This window comes from Natator depressus, chromosome 9 (genome assembly GCF_965152275.1).
Source record: "Natator depressus isolate rNatDep1 chromosome 9, rNatDep2.hap1, whole genome shotgun sequence".
Taxonomy (NCBI): domain Eukaryota; kingdom Metazoa; phylum Chordata; order Testudines; family Cheloniidae; genus Natator; species Natator depressus.
Window position 1 is genome coordinate 52817884 of NC_134242.1, and position 21419 is coordinate 52839302.

The 21419-nt window shown below is 40.6% G+C and overlaps 1 protein-coding gene across 5 annotated transcripts in view; it reads left to right on the plus strand.

Moving 5' to 3' along the window:
• RYK (receptor like tyrosine kinase) overlaps nt 1-21419 on the plus strand; it is a 142945-nt gene that overhangs the window by 118934 nt on the left and 2592 nt on the right. For all 5 annotated transcript variants that reach the window (XM_074964176.1, XM_074964177.1, XM_074964174.1 and 2 more), the window contains 4 exons: nt 103-235; nt 8647-8756; nt 12111-12270; nt 21088-21224. In XM_074964176.1, coding sequence (XP_074820277.1) covers nt 103-235; nt 8647-8756; nt 12111-12270; nt 21088-21224 — 540 coding nt within the window. The remainder of the gene's footprint in view (nt 1-102; nt 236-8646; nt 8757-12110; nt 12271-21087; nt 21225-21419) is intronic.

Sequence of the window (21419 nt, forward strand, 5' to 3'; positions counted from 1 at the left end):
TTCTATTTATCATTTATAGTGTGTTCTTTTGTTTAGATGACTTGCTAACTTCGATCAGATATCACCTTTCTAAAATTAGGAGTGTCTGCTCTCATGTTTCAGGAACCTGCTCCCTATCACCCATGTCTGTATAGAAGATGGGGAGAAACCCATGGTGCTGCTGCCTTTCATGAACTGGGGGAACCTTAAGCTGTTCCTGCGCCAGTGCAAGTTAGTAGAGGCCAACAATCCTCAGGTAAGAAACGGCTAATTTAAAACCTCAATGTTTTAGTTGGTAGAACTTTGTTCAGACTTTAAGATCCAGCTGTGGAGACAGTCCAGGGATGACTTTTCCAGAGCTGAATGAATTGGAAAGCCTGTTACGTAGTTGAAACTTAAAAGCAGACATGGGAAGTGTATGTTTTGTGGTTCACAAGAAAAAGTAATTTTTCTGTGCATTTATCACAGGCAGTTGTTTACTCCAGTGTCTTATTAATTACAGCAACTCCCTATTTTTACTGTAAGTTGGGAGTGTTACATTAATCATTTGTTTCATTTTGCATTCTATCTGTTTTCAGATTAATATTTTACAGCTGAACATCACAGGTTCTTTTAAAATATTATGATAATTTACTTGCCTCATTTGTAGAGCAAGAACAAGAATTTCAAATATCGGAGTCTAAAGTGAGGTTCCTATATCAGTAGTTAAATATCTGCCTTGTTCTCAAAAATTCTGAGCACCAAACAGCTTCCTTCCATTTCCTTATGCATTTTCTTGCCTACATGATAACCTCAGGTCATGTGCATCTTGGAAGTGAGGCAGCACTGTGTTGTAACCCAGTCTGTCAGTGTGGCCCCATCTCCTAAGGTGTGCCTTGAAAGCAGCAGTTCTTTGTAGGATCCTTGCCTCATTCACTGTGCTCGGTGAGGTGACTCCATAGGCACCCTTTATCTCCCTGAGTGCACTCCTTACATGCTGTATGCATTTTGGTTATCTAGCCAAATAGTTTGAGTATGGGGTATTTCCTTCTTTTTCTCAGAAAAACTTTAAGAAAATATTAATGTTGCAATTTCTCACTCCACCCAGAAATGCCAAAGTTAAGACTCTACTGCAACTTAAACTCCACTTCCTAGTGTGAGCACTGCTGTAATCTTTGATTACGCAGCTGTGTACTATTTCTGACATATAATTCAGTATCACACTTCTTTTCATGCATATATAGTACATTAATAATTGTAATAGGCTTTGTATCTAACATTCACAGAACTGCACAGTGGAAGATGCTACAGAGGTATATCGTTCTAACTTTAAAAAAAATATTTGAGAAACAAAATAGACGGTAGAATTAAATTATGATGCACGCACAAGAGGGGTTAGTTTTGCGCAACTTTTGACATTTCTTGAATTTTGGTTACTTAACTATGCATGCTTAATGTTTTATTTATATTTAATGCACTTGTTATAAATTAATCATAACACTTCCATTAATAGTCTTAATTTTGAAGTTCTCTGTTAATGTTTTTTAAAAAAAAATCTTAAGGAAACTTCAGCAAATTGGAAGTGACTTAATCCTTTTATCTCTATTTCCTTTGACCTATATCATATAGGTCGGGGGGGTGGGGGAGTGGAGAGGGGAGGAGTGTGTCTGGAACTTGAACAATTTACCAAAAGTGCTTACTTAATGTTACTAAATTAAATATAATGATGTATTAGCAATTGCTTCATGTTTTTTGAGATGGGCAGTGGGGACTGATAGCATTAAGAGAAACGCAAATGAGAAGTATACAAGCTAATTTGGGCCTGGGGCCCTTTTCATAGATTCATAGATATTAAGATCAGAAGGGATCATTATGATCATCTAGTCCGACCTCCTGCACAACGCAGCCCACAGAATTTCATCCACCCACTCCTGCGAAAAACTTCTCACCTATCTCTGAGCTATTGAAGTCCTCGAATCGTGGTTTAAAGACTTCAAAGAGCAGAGAATCCTCCAGCAAGTGACCCGTGCCCCATGTTACAGAGGAAGGCGAAAAACCTCCAGGGCCTCTTCCAATCTGCCCTGGAGGAAAATTCCTTCCCGACCCCAAATATGGCGATCAGCTAAATCCTGAGCATATGGGCAAGATTCACCAGCCAGATACCCACGAAAGAATTTTCTATAGTAACTCAGATCCCACCCCATCTAACATCCCATCACAGGCCATTGGGCCTATTTACCATGAATATTTAAAGATCAGTTAATTGCCAAAATCATATTATCCCATCATACCATCTCCTCCATAAACTTATCGAGTTTAATCTTAAAGCCAGATAGGTCTTTTCCCCCACTGCTTCCCTTGGAAGGCTATTCCAAAACTTCACTCCTCTGATGGTTAGAAACCTTCGTCTAATTTCAAACCCAATGATCAGTTTATATCCATTTGTTCTTGTGTCCACATTGGTACTGATCTTAAATAATTCCTCTCCCTCTCCGGTATTTATCCCTCTGATATATTTATAGAGAGCAATCATATCTCCCCTCAACCTTCTTTTAGTTAGGCTAAACAAGCCAAGCTCCTTGAGTCTCCTTTCATAAGACAATTTTTCCATTCTTCGGATCACCTTGTAGCACTTCTCTGTACCTGTTCCATTTTGAATTCATCCTTCTTAAACATGGGAGACCAGAACTGCACACAGTATTCCAGGTGAGGTCTCACCAGTGCCTTGTATAACGGTACTAAAACCTCCTTATCTCTACTGGAAATACCTCCCCTGATGCATCCCAAGATCACATTAGCTTTTTTCACGGCCATATCACGGCGGCTCATAGTCATCCTATGATCAACCAATACTCCAAGGTCCTTCTCCTCCTCCATTACTTCTAATTGATGCGTCCCCAGCTTATAACTAAAATTCTTGTTATTAATCCCTAAGTGCATAACCTTACACTTCTTACTATTAAATTTCATCCTATTACTATTATTCCAGTTTACAAGGTCATCCAAATCTTCCTGTATGATTTCCCGGTCCTTCTCTAAATTGGCAATACCTCCCAGCTTTGTATTATCCGCACTTTATTAGCACACTCCCACTTTTTGTGCCGAGGTCAGTAATAAAAAGATTAAATAAGATTGTCCCAAAACTGATCCCTGAGGAACTCCACTGGTAACCTCCCTCCAGCCTGACAGTTCACCTTTCAGTACAACCTGCTGTAGTCTCCCTGTTAACCAATTCCTTATCCACCTTTCAATTTTCCTATTGATCCCCATCTTTTCCAATTTAACTAATAATTCCCCATGTGGCACGGTATCAAATGTCTGACTGAAATCTAGGTAAATTAGATCCACTGCATTTCCTTTGTCTAAAAAATCTGTTACTTTCTCAAAGAAGGAGATCAGGTTGGTTTGGCATGATCTACCTTTTGTAAAACCATGTTGTATTTTGTCCCATTTACCATTCACTTCAATGTCCTTAACTACTTTCTCCTTCAGAATTTTTTCCAAGTCCTTGCATACTACAGATGTCAAACTAACAGGCCTGTAGTTACCCGGATCACCTTTTTTCCCTTTCTTAAAAATAGGAACTATGTTAGCAATTCTCCAGTCATACGGTACAACCCCTGAGTTTACAGATTCATTAAAAATTCTTGCTAATGGGCTTGCAATTTCGTGTGCCAATTCCGTCAGTATTCTTGGATGAAGATTATCTGGGCCCCCCGATTTAGTCCCATTAAGCTGTTTGAGTTTCGCTTCTACCTCAGATATGGTAATATCTACCTCCATATCCTCATTCCCATTTGTCATGCTACCATTATCCCTAAGATCCTCTTTAGCCTTATTAAAGACTGAGGCAAAGTATTTGTTTAGATATTGGGCCATGCCTAGATTATCCTTGACCTCCACTCCATCCTCAGTGTTTAGCGGTCCCACTTCTTCTTTCTTTGTTTTCTTCTTATTTATATGGCTATAGAACCTTTACTATTGGTTTTAATTCCCTTTGCAAGGTCCAACTCTACTTGACTTTTAGCGTGTCTCACTTTATCCCTAAATGTTCTGACCTCAATAAGGTAGCTTTCCTTGCTGATCCCTCCCATCTTCCACTCCCTGTATGCTTTCAGCTTTTTCTTAATCACCTCCCTGAGATGCTTGCTCATCCAGCTTGGTCTACAACTCCTGCCTATGAATTATTTCCCCTTTCTTGGTTTCCGATAGCTTCTGCAGCTTTGATTTAAAGTAATCCCAGGCCTCCTCTGCCTTTAGATCCACAAGTTCTTCAGTCCAATCCACTTCCCTAACTAATTTCCTTAATTTTTGAAAGTCAGCCCTTTTGAAATCAAAAACCCTAGTTGCAGATTTATTTTTGTTAATCCTTCCGTTCAGTTTGAACTGAATTAGGTCATGATCACTTGAACCAAGATTATCCCCTACAACCATTTCTTCTATGAGATCCTCACTACTCACCAAAACCAAATCTAAAATGGCATCCCCGCTAGTCGGTTCAGCAACTATTTGATGAAGGAATCCATCAGCTATCGCATCTAGGAAAATCTGAGCCCTATTATTATTACTAGCACTCGTCCTCCAGTCTATATCTGGGAAGTAAAAGTCTCCCATAATCACGCAGTTTCCATTAGTATTTACTTCATTAAAAACATTTTAAAAGGGCTCTATCCATATCCAGATTAGATCCCAGCGGTCTATAGCACACCCCAAGCACTATCCCAGGGGAGGCTCTAATAGTTTTCTTCCCCAACGTAATTTTTGCCCAAACGGACTCTGTCTTATCCATTCCATCGCTTATTTCTTTACATTCTACCTCATCATTGATATGCAATTCTACTCCACCACCTTTACCTTTATTTCTGTCTTTCCTAAACATACCCTTCAATACCTGTAGTCCAGTCATGACTACTATTCCACCATGTTTCTGTTATCCCTATAATATCTGGTTTCACTTCCTGCACCAGTAGCTCTAGTTCCTCCATTTTGTTTTCTACACAAGAGAACTTACTGTCATCCAAGATGGAACATTTTAATAGTGTTTGTGCTAATGACATTTATAGTAAATGTTAAACCTGTCGTTTAATCGTGGTTAACTCATGCGATTAAATAAAAAAAATTAATCGCGATTAATTGTAGTTTTAATCGCACTGTGAAACAATAGAATACCGAGTGAAATTAATTAAATATTTTGGATGTTTTCCTACATTTTCATGTATATTGTATTCTGTGTTGTTGTTGAAATCAAAGTGTATATTATTTTTATTACAAATATTTGCAGTGTAAAAGATAAACAAAGAAATAGTATTTTTCAATTCACCTTATGCAAGAACTATAGTGGAATCTCTTTGTTGTGAAAGTACAACTTACAAATGTAGATTTTTTTTTTTGTTTTTTACATAACTACACTCAAAAACAAAACAATATAAAACTTCAGAGCCTACAGATCCTCTCAGTTCTACTTCTTTTTCAGCCAGTGGCTAAGACAAACAAGTTTGTTTACATTTACGGGAGATAATGCTGCCCTTTTATTTACACTGTCACCAGAAAGTGAGAACAAGCATTTGCATGGCACTTTTGTAGCTGGCATTGAAAGGTATTTATGTGTCAGATATGCTAAACCAGTGGTCCCCAATCTTCCTGTGGCCAAGAGCACATTCATGCCTTCAGAAGAGTGTGGCGGGCAGCAACGCTTCTCGGCGACATTTTGGTGATGACGCTTCTCCAGTGGCCGCACTCCTCGGTGGCATTTAAGCGGCAGCTTCTCCGCCGGAAGCATTCAGTGGCATTTTGGCGGCAGCTTCTCCGCCAGAAGCGCTGATCGGCGGCATTTCGGTGGCAGGTTCTTTGGTGGTTGCGCTCCTCTCCTCTTCGTTCCTTGGCACCAGCCCTTACAGTGGGTGCACATAAATGCGCCGGCGGGTGCCGCGTTGGGGACCACTGTGCTAAACATTCGTATGCGCCTTCATGCTTCGACCACCATTCCAGAGGACATGCTTCCATGCTGATGAAGCTCGTTTAAAAAAAAAAAAAAAGCATTAATTAAATTTGTGACTGAACTCCTTGGGAGAGAATTGTATGTCTCCTGCTCTGCCATATATTTCATGTTATAGCAGTCTCAGATGATAACCCAGCACATGTTGTTCATTTTAAGAACACTTTCACTGCAGGTTTCACAAAACACAAAGAAGGTACCAATGTGAGATTTCTAAAGATAGCTACAGCACTCAACCCAAGGTTTAAGAATCTGAAGTGCCTTCCAAAATCTGAAAGGGACGAGATGTGGAGCATGCTTCAGAAATCTTAAAAGAGCAACACTCTGATGTGGAAACTACAGAACCCGAACCACCGAAAAAAAAAATCAACTGTCTTGTTGGTGGCATCTGAGTCAGATAATGAAAACGAACGTGCGTTGGTCCGCACTGTTTGGGATTGTTACCAAGCAGAACCCATCATCAGCATGGACGCATGTCTGCTGGAATGGTGGTTGAAGCATGAAGGGACATATGAATCTTTAGCACATCTGGTGTGTAAATATCTTGAGACTCTGGCTACAACAGTGCCATGAGAACACCTGTTCTCACTTTCAGGTGACATTGTAAACAAGAAGCAGGCCGCATTATCTCCTGCAGATGTAAACAAACTTGTTTGTCTGAGTGGTTGGCTGAACAAGAAATAGGACTGAGTGGACTTGCAGGCTCTAAAATTTTATATTGTTTTATTTTTGAATGCAGTTTTCTTTGTGTATAATTCTATCTTTGAGTTCAACTTTCATGATAAAGAGATTGCACTACAGTACTTGTATTAGGTGAATTGAAAAATACTATTTATTTGGGGGGGTTTTTAACATTGCAGATACAGGTAATCAAAAATAAATATAAAGTGAGCACTGTACACTTTGTGTTTTAATTGTAATCAATATATTCTAAAATGTAGAAAACATCCAAAATATTTAAATAAATGGTATTCTGTTGTTGTTCAACAGTGCGATTAATTTTTTTAATCGCTTGACAGCCCTAGTAAATGTTAATTGTCTAAAACAGAAATGAAATGGAACAAAACATTTGTAAGCGGAAAATCTGAATGAAAAAGGATTTTATCAACCATAACACACACATGCCTCTGTATTTTGTTAAGATAATTTTCCATCATACTCCTCTTAATCTTTCTCTCACAACACTGCCTGGCTTTCTCTAGATAATTGACTTGTCACTTACTTTATTTTTATGGGCTATCTGGCTCACTGAGGTCAATAAGTCATCCTTGCTTTGTACACTAAGTACCAAGCAGTCAAGGACTTTCTTCCTGTTAATTTGCAGAGGTACTGTACTGTGAGCAACTGTGGGACTATGATTGTGTCTGCTTTTGCTTTGTGGCTTGATCTCTAAATTGCAAATATCTACAGACTGACACTGTCTCCTTCCCAGGCATCCAGATATTAGCCCATCTGATAGAGTTTGTGTTCTGAATTTTCACATAGGACTCACTGCCCATGTGCCAAAGAAAGTCTGCAGTAAAACACTAATCCAGTTTACAGAGTAACAGCCGTGTTAGTCTGTATTTGCAAAAAGAAAAGGAGTACTTGTGGCACCTTAGAGACTAACCAATTTATTTGAGCATAAGCTTTCGTGAGCTACAGCTCACTTCATCGGATGCATACTGTTTTAATCCAGTTTAATAACAGTTTATGTACTATTGCTTTAAGGCCCTGTTAATCCAAACAGACTGTTTTCACAACTGACTTGTATTAACTAACTCTGACAATATTTTCTTTTAATGCAATATAAAGTAAGAAAGTGGGAAATGCTTAACACCATAAAACCTGAGTCCTCCTTTGAGAGTGCCATTCCTCCTTCACTCTTTATTCTGTCTCAGATTTTTAATGTTGCCTCAGAACTTTGCATAGAAATGGCATAACTGTTGCAGAAGTTTTGAGCTGGGCACTTGAAGCACACATCTGTGGGAAGCGGTGGATTCTGCAGTATACATAGGGCCCTGGCAATGATACAATGCTAAATCAGTGTCAGTATCCCAAAGCAGGCCAGCGGAAGTAGTAAATGTCTCAAAGCGCAGACAACATGCAGTAACATAATGTTTGCACATTATATATTACATTTTAAAATTAAACACTCCCACTACAATGCTCCCCATTAATTAACACTGTCAAAATTACAAAGGGATATGGAGCAAAGATGTTGAGACCTGCTGTCTTCATCAGTGGATAGGAATGATAAGTTAGAGGCTGCTGCTCCTCTTAAATATTTGGTTGTGGTCTGTTCCTTGAAAACGAGTGCTACTTTTGTGAGTAATATGCAGAGAAGTGTGTAGCAGGGTGGCTGAAATTTTGGTGGATCCAGATACCATTTTGTCTCAGTCCATCCTTGATTTGTGTGAAAAACTGGTGACAAGGAAAATGAAAGCTAGGAAATATTTCAAAGCCAATTTAGAGCTAAAAATAAGGCATTTTCAGAAACTAAGGGTTAAGTGTTTGAAATAAGTATCAAGAAATACCACGGAGCAATGATGTTGTGTCCTGGAGAACGAGTGGTTGCAGATAGTTTTTTGTAAATGAGATAAAATATGGAAATGAATGAATATTGAAATTGAGAAAAAATACCCAACATGGCAGACATTGAACTCTCTATTTGTAGGATTTTGTGATGTTAATAATTTTCTGTGCTGTTGCAGGCAATTTCCCAGCAGGATCTTGTTCATATGGCTATTCAGATTGCCTGTGGAATGAGCTATTTAGCCAGAAGGGAGGTCATTCACAAAGACCTGGCTGCTAGAAACTGTGTGTAAGTACTGTGTCTTAAAGGACTATTATGGAGCCAGATTGTATCCTGTCTATGGTTATGGCTGAGATGTGCTTTCCATTACAAATCTGATCTTTCCCACCTCAAACCATATCCTCAGATGTTTAGAATGCTGCACGTGTGGTCTGTGGCTAGCAGATAGGTTTTTGTTCAGATATGAAGTGAATCAGATGAACTATTTTTGAGATGGGATACAGAAAAATAAGTTTTAGTTGTGTTTTGAAAACTCTTAATGCTTTTTTTTTCCTGATCATGTCTCAAAATGTTTCTTAGACTTCAAGTTTAAAAGGATTTAGTGAGATAGTGCGCTGTTTAGATGGAGCATATGAGAAGATTTTCTCTGTCACATCAGGAATATCAGAATGGTTTGTTGTTCCCTGGTAGATTCTTAAAATGGCTAAATGATTAATGAAAATGTTAGCTTTCGTTTAAAGGAAGAGAAAAACAGGTCTCGAAACAGTTTCCCTGTGGGAAGAGCCCTCAAAATGTAAAAGTCATGACAGAAGTTGGTGGGTTTTTTTTCAAATAAACAAAATGTCACAGCCTGTCCTGCTCCCCTCTACATTCCCCAAAAAGTCTGATCTGATTTCCTCTTGATTAGAAACTCAGAAAATTCAGAGTTGAGATTAAATTTAAATAAGTATTTGAAGGTATAGAAAGGGACAGTTAAGGCCCCCCCCCCCACCCCCAGCAGCATTTGTAACTCTTGGAGGATTGCTACAAGGGCAATTAAAAAAGTGAGGCAACTTTGTCCATCCATAACTGACAGCTTCGCCCCTCACAGACCACAAAACCTTATGCCTTAGTCTTAACTGTATGGTGTTTGCACTGACTCCAGTTTTCTTTATGGCCATCCATACATGGTTCACAGAGAGCTAGTTCAAAAATTCCTGATAAAGCAGTCATTCCTCGATCTTCATTGAAATTCCAGTTTCTATAAATAAGTAGCTTTAGACGCAGAGCTAGTATAAGCGTGGATTATGAAATTATATCACTTGGGTAAAAAGATGTCAGTGTAGTAACTAAGCACCATGCCAAGACTCCAAGATGTGTGTGAAAGCGATTATGAAACTAATGCTTTGTGGTTCACATTTTTTATACTCTACCCACAGGCTATATAAACACATATCCAGACTTGAAATATTTGAAATCTATCTGCAGAAACCTCAAGAGCTCTTATGAGTAAAAGTTGGAGAAGATGGTAGATGTGGTTACTATTATACAGTATTTTTCCAGATTCAAGATGTCTACGCCTTTTAAAAAATTGAAAGAATAACACTGGACTACCAGAAAGATCTATTAACATTAGAAAAAATACAAGGAAGGGCAACCATTCTCTTTGAAGCATCTGGCACTATCTGCTGTCAGAAAAGAGGATACTGGGCTTTGGGGACCATTGGTCTGACCTAGTATGGCCATTCTTATGTTCTTATGAAAGTAAAGCAAGTCATTAAGGAAGATAAATAACACTGTAGAGAAAGGTTTCAGAGTAACAGCCGTGTTAGTCTGTATTCGTAAAAAGAAAAAAGAAAAGGAGTACTTGTGGCACCTTAGAGACTAACCAGTTTATTTGAACATGAGCTTTCGTGAGCTACAGCTCACTTCATCGGATGCATACATGATTTCTTTGCATTGATCTCAACCAGAGGATATTGAAAAGAGTAGGCGTCTCCTCTGGTACTATCAGTGTGAGATGCAAAAAAAGGAGGAGCTGTAGTAACTTTAGAATGAGGTGGCTCAAATGTTAACAAATATGTACAATCTTGACCTAATATAATCTGTTATACTGGAGGGTAGCAAATGTTGCAATATCTTTAGATAGGCATAAAAGGTGATCCTCATAGTGCCTCACTTAATTACCAATATAATTGGTTGACACAAGAATTAAAAATAGAATTATAAAACAGAAACATTATGAAGTCACCTGTTTGCAACTCCATAGTCAGTGTTATGTTCTAAAGTGTATTTAATTCCTGATTTTTCTCTAAAAGCAGGTTGCCAACCTGTGTGAAGTTTAGTTTTTTGTTCTTTGAATTGAGGTGCCAAAAATCAAGTCACTTCTGAAAATTTAGGTTGCTGTGTTCAATTCTGGTCACTATATCTCAAAAGGATAAAACAGAAATAGATGTAGTTCAGAGGCATGTGATGTGATATTAAAGGCATTGAATATCTCCCATATGAAGAGATATTGAAAAGTTTGGGACTGCTTATGTTAGAGTGGAGATGGATAAGAGGCTATGTGACAGGTACGCTCAGTAATAAATGGTGTAGAGAAGATAAATCAAGAATTTTTACTTATCCTTCCTCATAAGAATAATAGGATATTCAATTAAATTGAAAGGCAAATTTAAAAGTGATAAAAGGAAATTTAAACAAAGCATAGTTAGTTTGTGGATCTCATTTCCATAAGACGCTGGTTCTCAAATGTTTTTAGTGGTGACTCCTTTCACAAAGCAAGCCTCTGAGTGCGGACACCCCCCTTTATAAATTTAAAATACTTTTTATATATTTAACACCATTATAAAAGCTGGAGGCAAAGTGGGGTTTGGGGTGGAGGCTGTCAGCTCGCGCCCCCCAGGTAATAACCTTGTGACGCCCTGAGGGGTCCCGACCCCCAGTTTGAGAACCACTACCATAAAATGTCGAGCGTAGCAGGATTTGCAAAAGGATTAGACGCGTAGGTGGATTATCAGAATATCCACAGTTAAAGGATTTTAAAAAAAGTTTGGAAGGAATACAAATCCTCATGTTAAAGAGTGTAAATTAGCCTGCAAGTGAAAAAACTTTGCCTCTGTAAGGAGGTTATTCCATAAATGTCTGCTTCAGGCTTTCTTGCACTTTTTCTGAAGCATCTCATACAGACAATGGTCAGAGGCACAATACCTATTAGATGGAACCTTTGTTTCATCAGATATGAGAAATCCTAAATTACTATCCTGTAAAATCGGTCTGCAAGGAAGCAAGAAGGGAATTGGGAAAGTTGGTTGTTACAGGGACAGAGAAAGTTGTTTGAGTATTTTAACTGGACATTTCCCCATTTTAAAACAATTGGTTTTATTTTATGTCTGAGACTTCTGACTTTCTATTGCTCATCTGTTCATAGCCAAAAAAAATTCTGAAATCTCTTTATCCTGGAGTTAACTGATATGTACTTAGTGGTAACTGCAGCATAGCAGTATCGTGATCTGGGAAAATGTTAGGCTTTAAAACATTGATAACAAATGATCAAGCTCATCTGTGAAGTCCTATATATACAATATTTTTTAAGATGCACTAACATAACTGTAAATAGTTCATATGTCGCATAACTAAATGCTCTTATTGTCTTTTAATCAGCATTGATGATGCACTTCAGGTCAAGATTACAGACAATGCACTATCCCGAGACCTATTCCCCATGGATTATCATTGTCTGGGAGATAATGAAAACAGGCCAGTGCGGTGGATGGCTCTTGAAAGCTTGGTTAACAATGAATTTTCCAGTGCTAGTGATGTGGTAAGTTATATTTACGTTCTCTAAAACAATATATAATTATACAGGTTTCTTCCTTTAAATGCCTTTTTCACACATTTTATTCATGGAAAAAAGGAGTTGAATTGACAGTGCTGATGACTGAAGTTCTCTGTGCATAACATACATACCCAGAACAACAGCTGTACCTGCTTCCACCACGCACTGCCATGCCTATGGTATCCAGCCCTAACATAGAGGGATCACCTTTTGGGCGACAGGATTGTTCACTCCTTTTCCATTGTGTTTTGGCACCTTTGAGATTGCCAGCAAAAGTATCAAGTGTAGTAGTGTGTTTGACGCGGACACCTGTCCCCTAAAGTAGAGGAGGGAATACATTCTGTATACCACTAAACAATTATGAAATGTTACTGACATTTGGTCACTGCTACCCTTTAATAGCCTGGCTTCTATCTAGAGACCTACAGATGAGCAGAGGACTTGCTGATTAAATCCTGAAACTTTCTAAACAGTTCATCTGATTTTAGGAACTGGCGTTTTCATGAATTTTGTTTTCTGTGAATCTAAAATGTACTGTCCCTTCCAGCCCTGATTGTAGTGTCCAGTGGAAATTATGACACTGCTTTTCTTGGCTTGTCTTCTCAGAATGGAAGTGTGTGACACCTACAACAGAATAATTTTAGCACACAGGAGCAGTACTGAAAAGTAAGCTTGAGTGTTTCTTGAGCACATTACCCTGATGGCCTTCAGCTTGTCATACAGCTGTTTGTAATCTTAATGGTTCAGAATTTATATACTGTACAAACCCTTACATTTCGCATTCCCACTTCCTTGAGACACATTACTTGTGAATTTAATGCATAGGGCATTTAGTGTATATTAGTATTCTTTTTACACTAAACATCTTCAATACATTCATCACATAGAGCAAGCTATTAAATTGTTGTTCTTATCCCCCAACACAACTGTCCAGTCTATAAATCCTTGACATATAGCCCATACCATGTATTAAAAAAATTCTCCTTACCAGTTTGAGCTCAAATTGCTCTTTTCAGTCTGCCCTGGGTTTTTTATTGAAGGCCCTATTCTGAGAAGTGAAAAGGAGCTCTTATGCAATGCTAAGTAACATTCACTCCTATTGATACTGGTGGTAGCCGAGTGCTGATCAGTTTGCAGGATCAATGCCTTACACATTTTCCTTCATTAAGACTTTCAACAACCAGAGATATTGGAAAGAACTGTTTTTTCAACAACCAATAGTAAAAGTGACTGTGGAGAATCTTGGTTAAGATTGGGTGCAGTAGTTTGAGCACTAGCCAGTGATAAACGACACAGCCATGTGATCTGGTTTTCCTGCCATAGAGTAATTTCCATTTAATGATGTCACCTTTACAGTTTTGATGCAATGAGGTGGTGTGCATTTTTTGAAACCTCATGTCCCATCTATTTTAGAAGTCTTCTCAAATTTTCTAACTGCGTGTGTACATAACTCGTATTCCATTGAAGTTTCCCATTCTCTTGCATATTGCCATCGTTCCTATGTTAGTAAACAAGACTTTGAAAAAGGGTCAGCTCCACTTCAGCGTTATTTCTATATTAGCATAAAAATATAGTTCTTCTAAAGTCTTCTTGTTTTGTAATTTGAGTAGATCATCATCTGAAATAGCCTGCATTGGCTGGAGTTGCTGTATTCAGTGGAATCAGTACAATGTATCCATTTCATCTTCAATATTAAACCTTCACTAGTGTGAACGTGTTCTGTGAAGATCAGACTAGAGGTAAAATTTTCAAGTGTAAGTGACTTTAGTATCTGTGTCCTAAACTTTCTATGGGACTTGGGCACTTAAATCACTTAAGTAATCTTGAAATTTTACCCTGGACTAGTGAAGTGCTCTTCGTTAGAAGATACCATGAGCCATGGTGAACATAAAATAGTGCATGTCTTGCCACTTTTGTTGTCATGGATGTGTACATGTGTATCATTTCTAATATATAAAATAGCGCATTGAAGCTACATGGTTTATACTCACCCCTAGCCACTTGAACACTGTACTTATCAGCTCCACCACTTCTGTTGAGCCCCTTCCCTGGAACTCCCCAGTCTACAAACACTCCTTTTTATCACTGCTGAAAAATAACAGGGTAGTTAATGAATTTCCTGGCATTGACAGAATTAGAGGCTTATTCTCAGGGGGTGTGAAGAATAATTATAACGGCGCCTTCGAGGCTGAAGTCTGTCCAACAAAATCTGTAATAGAGCAAGGAGATCAGAGTGTAGTAGGGTCTCTCTCAGAGCTCCTACAGATTTAAATGTGCCCCTTTAACATCCAATACATAAATGTTTTGCACTATACAGAATAAATGCAGATACATTTTAACATATAGTAGATCATGTTAATAATAAATTGATAGTACTATAGCTAACTACTAGAATACTATAATGTGCCCAAATCAACATTCCTTCATCATTTTAGGAACATGAAAAGAAAGACCTATTCACCCTAACTAACTTCCCTCTTAATGTTTACCTTAGTCCTGTTTTACAGATCTATAGCCTTCTGTCTGCTCCTCCAAAAACAAATGTTACGTATCAACTGCATGTAATACATTATACATAGTGGTGTCTGTTGTACACTTTTAGGTTTTGTCTGCACTGAGAAAAAGGAATCAGTGCTTTAACAGTTTAAATATAGTTCAGACACGTTATGCTGAACCTGCTTTAGCTGTTTTTCTTTCCCATGGCTTAGCTGATTTTTTTAAATGGTTCCTACAAGGTTTTTTCTCATCCACAGCAGTCAGCCAAAGAGTTTAAAAAATATAGTTCATCAGGAGCCATGTATTTATACTGTTTTCTTTCCAGGATAGATGGGGTCTTGTTCCTTTTATGTGAATTTTCTGAAACAATTTAGTTATAAAATGGGAAACAACTACGTTGTCACTATATAAAGTAGTTCTACTTAAATTACCTCTTCACGCGGTTTCCTAAATTTTCTGCTTATTTCAAAACTCTCAACAGCGTCCATTGACTATCAATCCTTTTGTATTTTTTAAAACCCTGGGTTTATATCCCTTGGCAGTTTTTTGGGCTCGCAGGGCTCAAGCTGCAGAACTGTTTCATTGCTGTTTAGACTTCTGGGCTAAGGCTGGAGCCCTGGGCTCTAGGACCCTCTGAGGTGGGAGGATCCCAGAACTCAGGCTCCAGTCTGAGCCCAGAACTCTACATGGCAGTGAAACAGCCCCATGAGCCCAAGTTGCTGAAGGCTGAGCTGTGTGAACCCCTGAGAGAGAGAGAACCTGGTGAGAGAAAATTGAGGCAGGGAGTGCCTACAGTGCCATGTATGGTCAGAAGGGGGCACTTCAAGGCTGGCATGCCCTGTGATACATCCGCTGAACAACATACAAAGTTAGTAACTAAGGGTATGTCTACACTACGAAATGAGGTTGATTTTATAGAAGTCGATCTTTAGAAAGCGATTTTATACAGTCGATTGTGTATGTCCCCACTAAGCGCATTAAGTTGGCGGAATGCGTCCTTGATACCATGGCTAGCATTGACTCACGGAGCTAGCTATCATGGCTAGCATTGACGCACTGTTGGTAGCTATCCCGCAGTCTCCGCTGCCCATTGGAATTCTGGGTTAAGCTCCCAATGCCTGATGGGGCAAAAACATTGTCATGGGTGGTTTTGGGTACATGTCGTCAGTCTCCCCTCCCTCCATGAAAGCAATGGCAGACAATTCTTTCGCACCTTTTTTCCTGGGTTACCCGTGCAGACGCCATAGCACGGCAAGCATGGAGCCTGCTCAGCTCAGCGCTGCTGTTGTGAGCATTGTAAACACCTTCTGCATTATCCTGCAATATGTGCAGAACCTGGTTAGGAGCCACCAGCACGAGGACAATTGTGAGGAGGACATGGACACAGACGTTCCTGAAAGCACGGGATGTGGCAATTGGGACATCATGGTGGCAGTGGGCAGGTTGATACAGTAGAACGCTGATTCTGGGCCCAGCAAACAAGCACAGGCTCATGGGACCGCATAGTGTTCCCAGTGGCTGCGAAACTTTCACATGCGCCACTTTCCTGGAACTTTGTGACTTGCTTTCCCCCGCCCTGAAGTGCAGGAATACCAAGATGAGAGCTGCCCTGACAGTTGAGAAGCGAGCGGCAATAGCCCTGTGGAAGCTTGCAACGCCTGACTGCTACCAGTCAGTCGGGAATCAATTTGTAGTGGGCAAATCTGCTATGGGGGCTGCTGTGATCTAAGTAGTCAATGCAATCATTGAGCTGCTGCTATCAAGGGTAGTGACTCTGGGAAATGTGCAGGTCATAGTGGATGGCTTTGCTGCAATGGGCTTCCCTAACTGTCGTGGGGCAATAGAGGGAACGCATATCCCTATCTTGGCACCTGACCACCTTGCCAACCAGTACATAAACCGCAAGGGGTACTTCTCAATCGTGCTGCAAGCACTGGTGGATTACAAGGGACGTTTCACTGACATCAACGTGGGATGGCCGGGAAAGGTGCATGACACTCACATGTTTAGGAACTCTGGGCTGTTCGAACAGCTGCAAGAAGGGACTTACTTCCCAGACCAGAAAATTACTGTTGGGGATGTTGAAATGCCAATATTCAGAGTAGCAGCCATGTTAGTCTGTATTCGCAAAAAGAAAAGGAGTACTTGTGGCACCTTAGAGACTAACTAGTTTATTTGAGCATAAGCTTTCGTGAGCTACAGCTCACTTCATCGGATGCAGTTTTTGGAAAATACAGTGAGGAGATTTATATGCACACAGAACATGAAAAAATGGGTGTTTATCATGCACGCTGTAAGGAGAGTGATCACTTAAGATAAGCTATTACCAGCAGGAGAGTGGGGGGGTGGGGAGAAAACCCTTTGTAGTGATAATCAAGGAGGGCCATTTCCAGCAGTTAACAAGAACGTCTGAGGAAGGGGCGGGGGTGGGTGGGGGGTAAACAAGGGGAAATAGTTTTACTTTGTGTAATGACTCAGTCATTACACAAAGTAAAACTATTTCCCCTTGTTTATTCCCTCCCCCCTTCCTCAGACGTTCTTCATTACACAAAGTAAAATTATTTCCCCTTGTTTATTCCCCCCCCCCCCAACGTTCTTGTTAACTGCTGGAAATGGCCGACCTTGATTATCACTACAAAGGGTTTTCTCCCCCCCACCCCACTCTCCTGCTGGTAATAGCTCATCTTAAGTGATCACTCTCCTTACAGTGTGCATGATAAACACACATTTTTCATGTTCTGTGTGTATATAAATCTCCTCACTGTATTTTCCACTGACTGCATCCGATGAAGTGAGCTGTAAAAAGCTTATGCTCAAATAAATTGGTTAGTCTCTAAGGTGCCACAAGTACTCCTTTTCTTTTTGAAATGCCAATAGTTATCCTTGGGGACCCAGCCTACCCCTTGCTACCATGGCTCATGAAGCCATACACAGGCAGCCTGTACAGTAGTCAGGAGCTGTTCAACTATAGGCTGAGCAAGTGCAGAATGGTGGTAGAATGTGCCTTTGGATGTTTAAAAGCTTGCTGGCACTGTTTGCTGACTAGGTCAGACCTCAGTGCAACCAACATTCCCATTGTTATTGCTGCTTGCTGTGTGCTCCATAATATCTGTGAGAGTAAGGAGGAGACGTTTATAGCGGGGTGGGAAGTTGAGGCTGGCGGCTGATTTTGAGCAGCCAGACACCAGGGCGATTAGAAGAGCACAGCTAGGCGCGCTGCGCATCAGAAAGGCTTTGAAAACCAGTTTCATGACTGGCCAGGCTACGGTGTGACAGTTGTGTGTGTTTCTCTATGATGCAAACCTGCCCCCTTGGTTGATTTTAATTCTTTGTAAGCCAACCACCCTCCCCCCTTCGATCACAGGTGGCGAAGGAAATAAAGTCACTATTGTTTTGAAACGATGCATTCTTTCTTTATTAATTAAAAAAAAGTGAGATAACTGACAAGGTAGCCTGGGTGAGGTAGGGGAGGAGGAAAGAAGAAGGCCACATTGCTTATTATAGCCACACTACAAATCAAAACTGTTTGAATGACAGCCTTCTGTTGCTTGGGCCATTCTCTGGAGTGGAGTGTCTGGGTGCCCAGAGCCTCCCGCTCCACGTTCTTGGGCGTATGGATGAGGAAGATATGGAACTTGGGGAGGAGGGCAGGCAGTTATATAGTGGATGTAATGGCGGTCTATGCTCTCGTTGCCTTTCCACCAGCTCCACCAGACATCATGTCCGTTTGCTCCCCCATTAGCCTCAGCATCGCCTCCTGCGTCGTCTGATGGCACTCACTTAATGCTTTCCTGGCCTCTGTCACTGAATGCCTCCATGCATTCAGCTGTGCCCTGTCAGTGCGGGAGGACTGCATGAGCTCGGAAAATATGTCATTGCAAGTGCAGTTTTTTTGCCTTCTAATCTGCGATAACCTCAGGGACGGAGATGATAGGGGGAACATAGAAACATTTGCACCTGCGGGGGAATAAAAAGGTAGAATAAAATTTAAGATGATACATTTCTGAGAAGAAAAGGGAGAACCTTTCACAGTGAATCAAGCAATTCACAACAGACAGTACATGTGCTTTAGGTACAAGGTCGCATTTTGCCTTTTATATTGAGCGCCTCCTGGTATGGTGACACATCACACATGGCTGGGCAACAGAATTCGGTTTCCAGGCAGCCATGGTAAGCCAAAGGTACTTAGGGTTGGCTTCTTCCGCCTTCATATCATGTGGGAATGGTTTCAAACTGCAGCGCTCTCCTTTCCCATAGCCAGCAATGCTGGTTGGGTTTGCCATTTAAACGGAGGGGGTGAGGTTTTGGGGTGGATGTGCAGCACACCCCTCCGCCCACCCCACTGCGTGGCTATTCTCTGGGATGATCCCTTTTAGCCAAGCGCAAACAGCCCAGCATGAATGGGGTCCTTTTACTGTTCCCTTACAAAAATTCCCCTGTTTCAACCAGGTGACCATGAATGATATCACTCTCCTGAGGCTAACACAGAAAGATATAGACCGAATGTTGCTTGAATACGACCAAAACCCAGGACCATTCGCTGCCATGTTTTGTGCTGCAGTGATTCCAGAATACTTCCTACTGGCTTGGCGTGGTAAAGTGTCCTGCCGTGGAGGACGAAATAAGGCAGCCCTCCTCAGAAACCTTCTGCAAAGGCTTTCAGAGTAGGTCCAGAAGAGCTTCATGGAGATGTCCCTGGAGGATTCCCGCTCCATCCCCAGACACATTAACAGACTTTTCCAGTAGCTGTACTGGCCACGAATGCATCCCAATTCTTCAGGGCAAATCAAACATTAAACACAATTGCTTTTAAACCCTGTAGTATAGTTACAAATGTGCACTCACCAGAGGTGTCTTCTCTGGCTTCAGGGTCCTGGAACCCACCTTGGGAGGGTATTGGCTCCAGGGTGATGAAAAGGTCCTGGCTGCCAGGGAGAACAGATTCTCCGCTTGTTTGCTGCGCATTCTCCTCCTCCTCTTCCTCATCCACAAAATCCTCCTCCCTGTTGCGTGAGACTCCTCCCTTGCAGGTGTCCATGGACAGTGGTGGGGTAGTGGTAGGGTCCCCCCCAGAATGCCATGCAGCTGATCATAGAAGCAGCATGTATGGGGCTCTGACACAAAGAGACCATTTGCCTCCTTTGTCTTTTGGTTGGCTTGCCTGAGCTCCTTGACTTTCACGCGGCACTGCTGTGTGTCCCTGTTGTAGCCTCTCTCCACCATGCCCTGTGCGATTTTGGCATATATAATTGCATTTCTTCTTTTTGATCGGAGTTCGGCCTGCACGGATTCTTCTCCCCATACAGTAATCAGATGCAGTGTCTCCCATTCAGTCCATGCTGGAGCTTCTTTGTGATTCTGGGACTGCATGGTCACCTGTGCTGCTGAGCTTGCCACGCTGACCAAACAGGAAATGAAATTCAAAATTTCCCCGGGGCTTTTCCTGTGTACCTGGCTAGTGCATCAGAGTTGAAAGTGCTGTCCAGAGCAGTCACATTGGAGCACTCTGGGATAGCTCCTGGAGACCAATTCTGTCGAATTGTGTCTGCACTACCCCAAATTCGACCCAGAAAGGTCGATTTTAGCGTTACTCTCCTCGCCGGGGAGGCGTATAGCAGTCGATTTTAAGAGCCCTTTAGGTCAGCGGAACGGTGTTGGTTGTGTAGACGCATTGCTTATAAAATCGACCTAAAGCGGCTGAGTACGACCTAACCTCATAGTGTAGACCAGGGCTAACTCACCAAACCTGTTGTGGGAATTGGTTTGCACAGTGTTGTGAAGATCTAAAGTCCTGTGTAAATGTACTTGTTTGTTGCATTCTCTACAAAGTAAACTCTACTGTACATTGTTACTTAAACTTAGTGTTTTTAAGGTTTGTAAAATCGTCAGATCAAATACTTTATAGAAAAGCAGCGTTTTATTATCCTATATACATTTTGTGATTTTGTATTTGTGTGTTTAAAAGCTTGGTGCTGTCAGAGCTATCTGTTACTGTTGAAAATTAGAACCAGTTCTTTTTTCTAAGGTTGTTATTCCTATTTAAATGTTCAGTGATGTAAATGAGAAAAGTCACTTTCCTATCTTGGGAGAAAAATTATAGCAGCACCGCATTTAACATGGAAGGACAGGAGTTGCCCATTTATAAAGCTCTCTTATCTTCCTTATCAAAAATATGAGGTACACACACTAAGTTTAAATAGTTGTTTAGTGTGCATGACAAATTTTGTGAGGGAACTGAAGCTGGCAGACTCCCCAAACCCTACTGTACTGCTAACTTGCTGCTGCATATAACACTTTTTTTTCTAGTGGGCATTTGGAGTAACACTGTGGGAGCTGATGACTTTGGGGCAGACTCCATATGTGGATATTGACCCTTTTGAGATGGCTGCATATCTAAAGGATGGATACAGAATAGCTCAACCAATCAACTGCCCTGATGAACTGTAAGTGTGGACTTATTAGGAGAGGGGAGGGAGAGTGGTTTTTATTCCACTTTTCAGGAAACCTTTTTTAAATTCAGAGCAAGCAGAGAATGCTACTTCTATAGATAGAGGAAGTCTCAATTCAGTCATCCTGACCTGGTTGTGTTAAATGTTCATTTAAAAAAAAAAAAAAAAGCATAATTTAAAGGGCATACT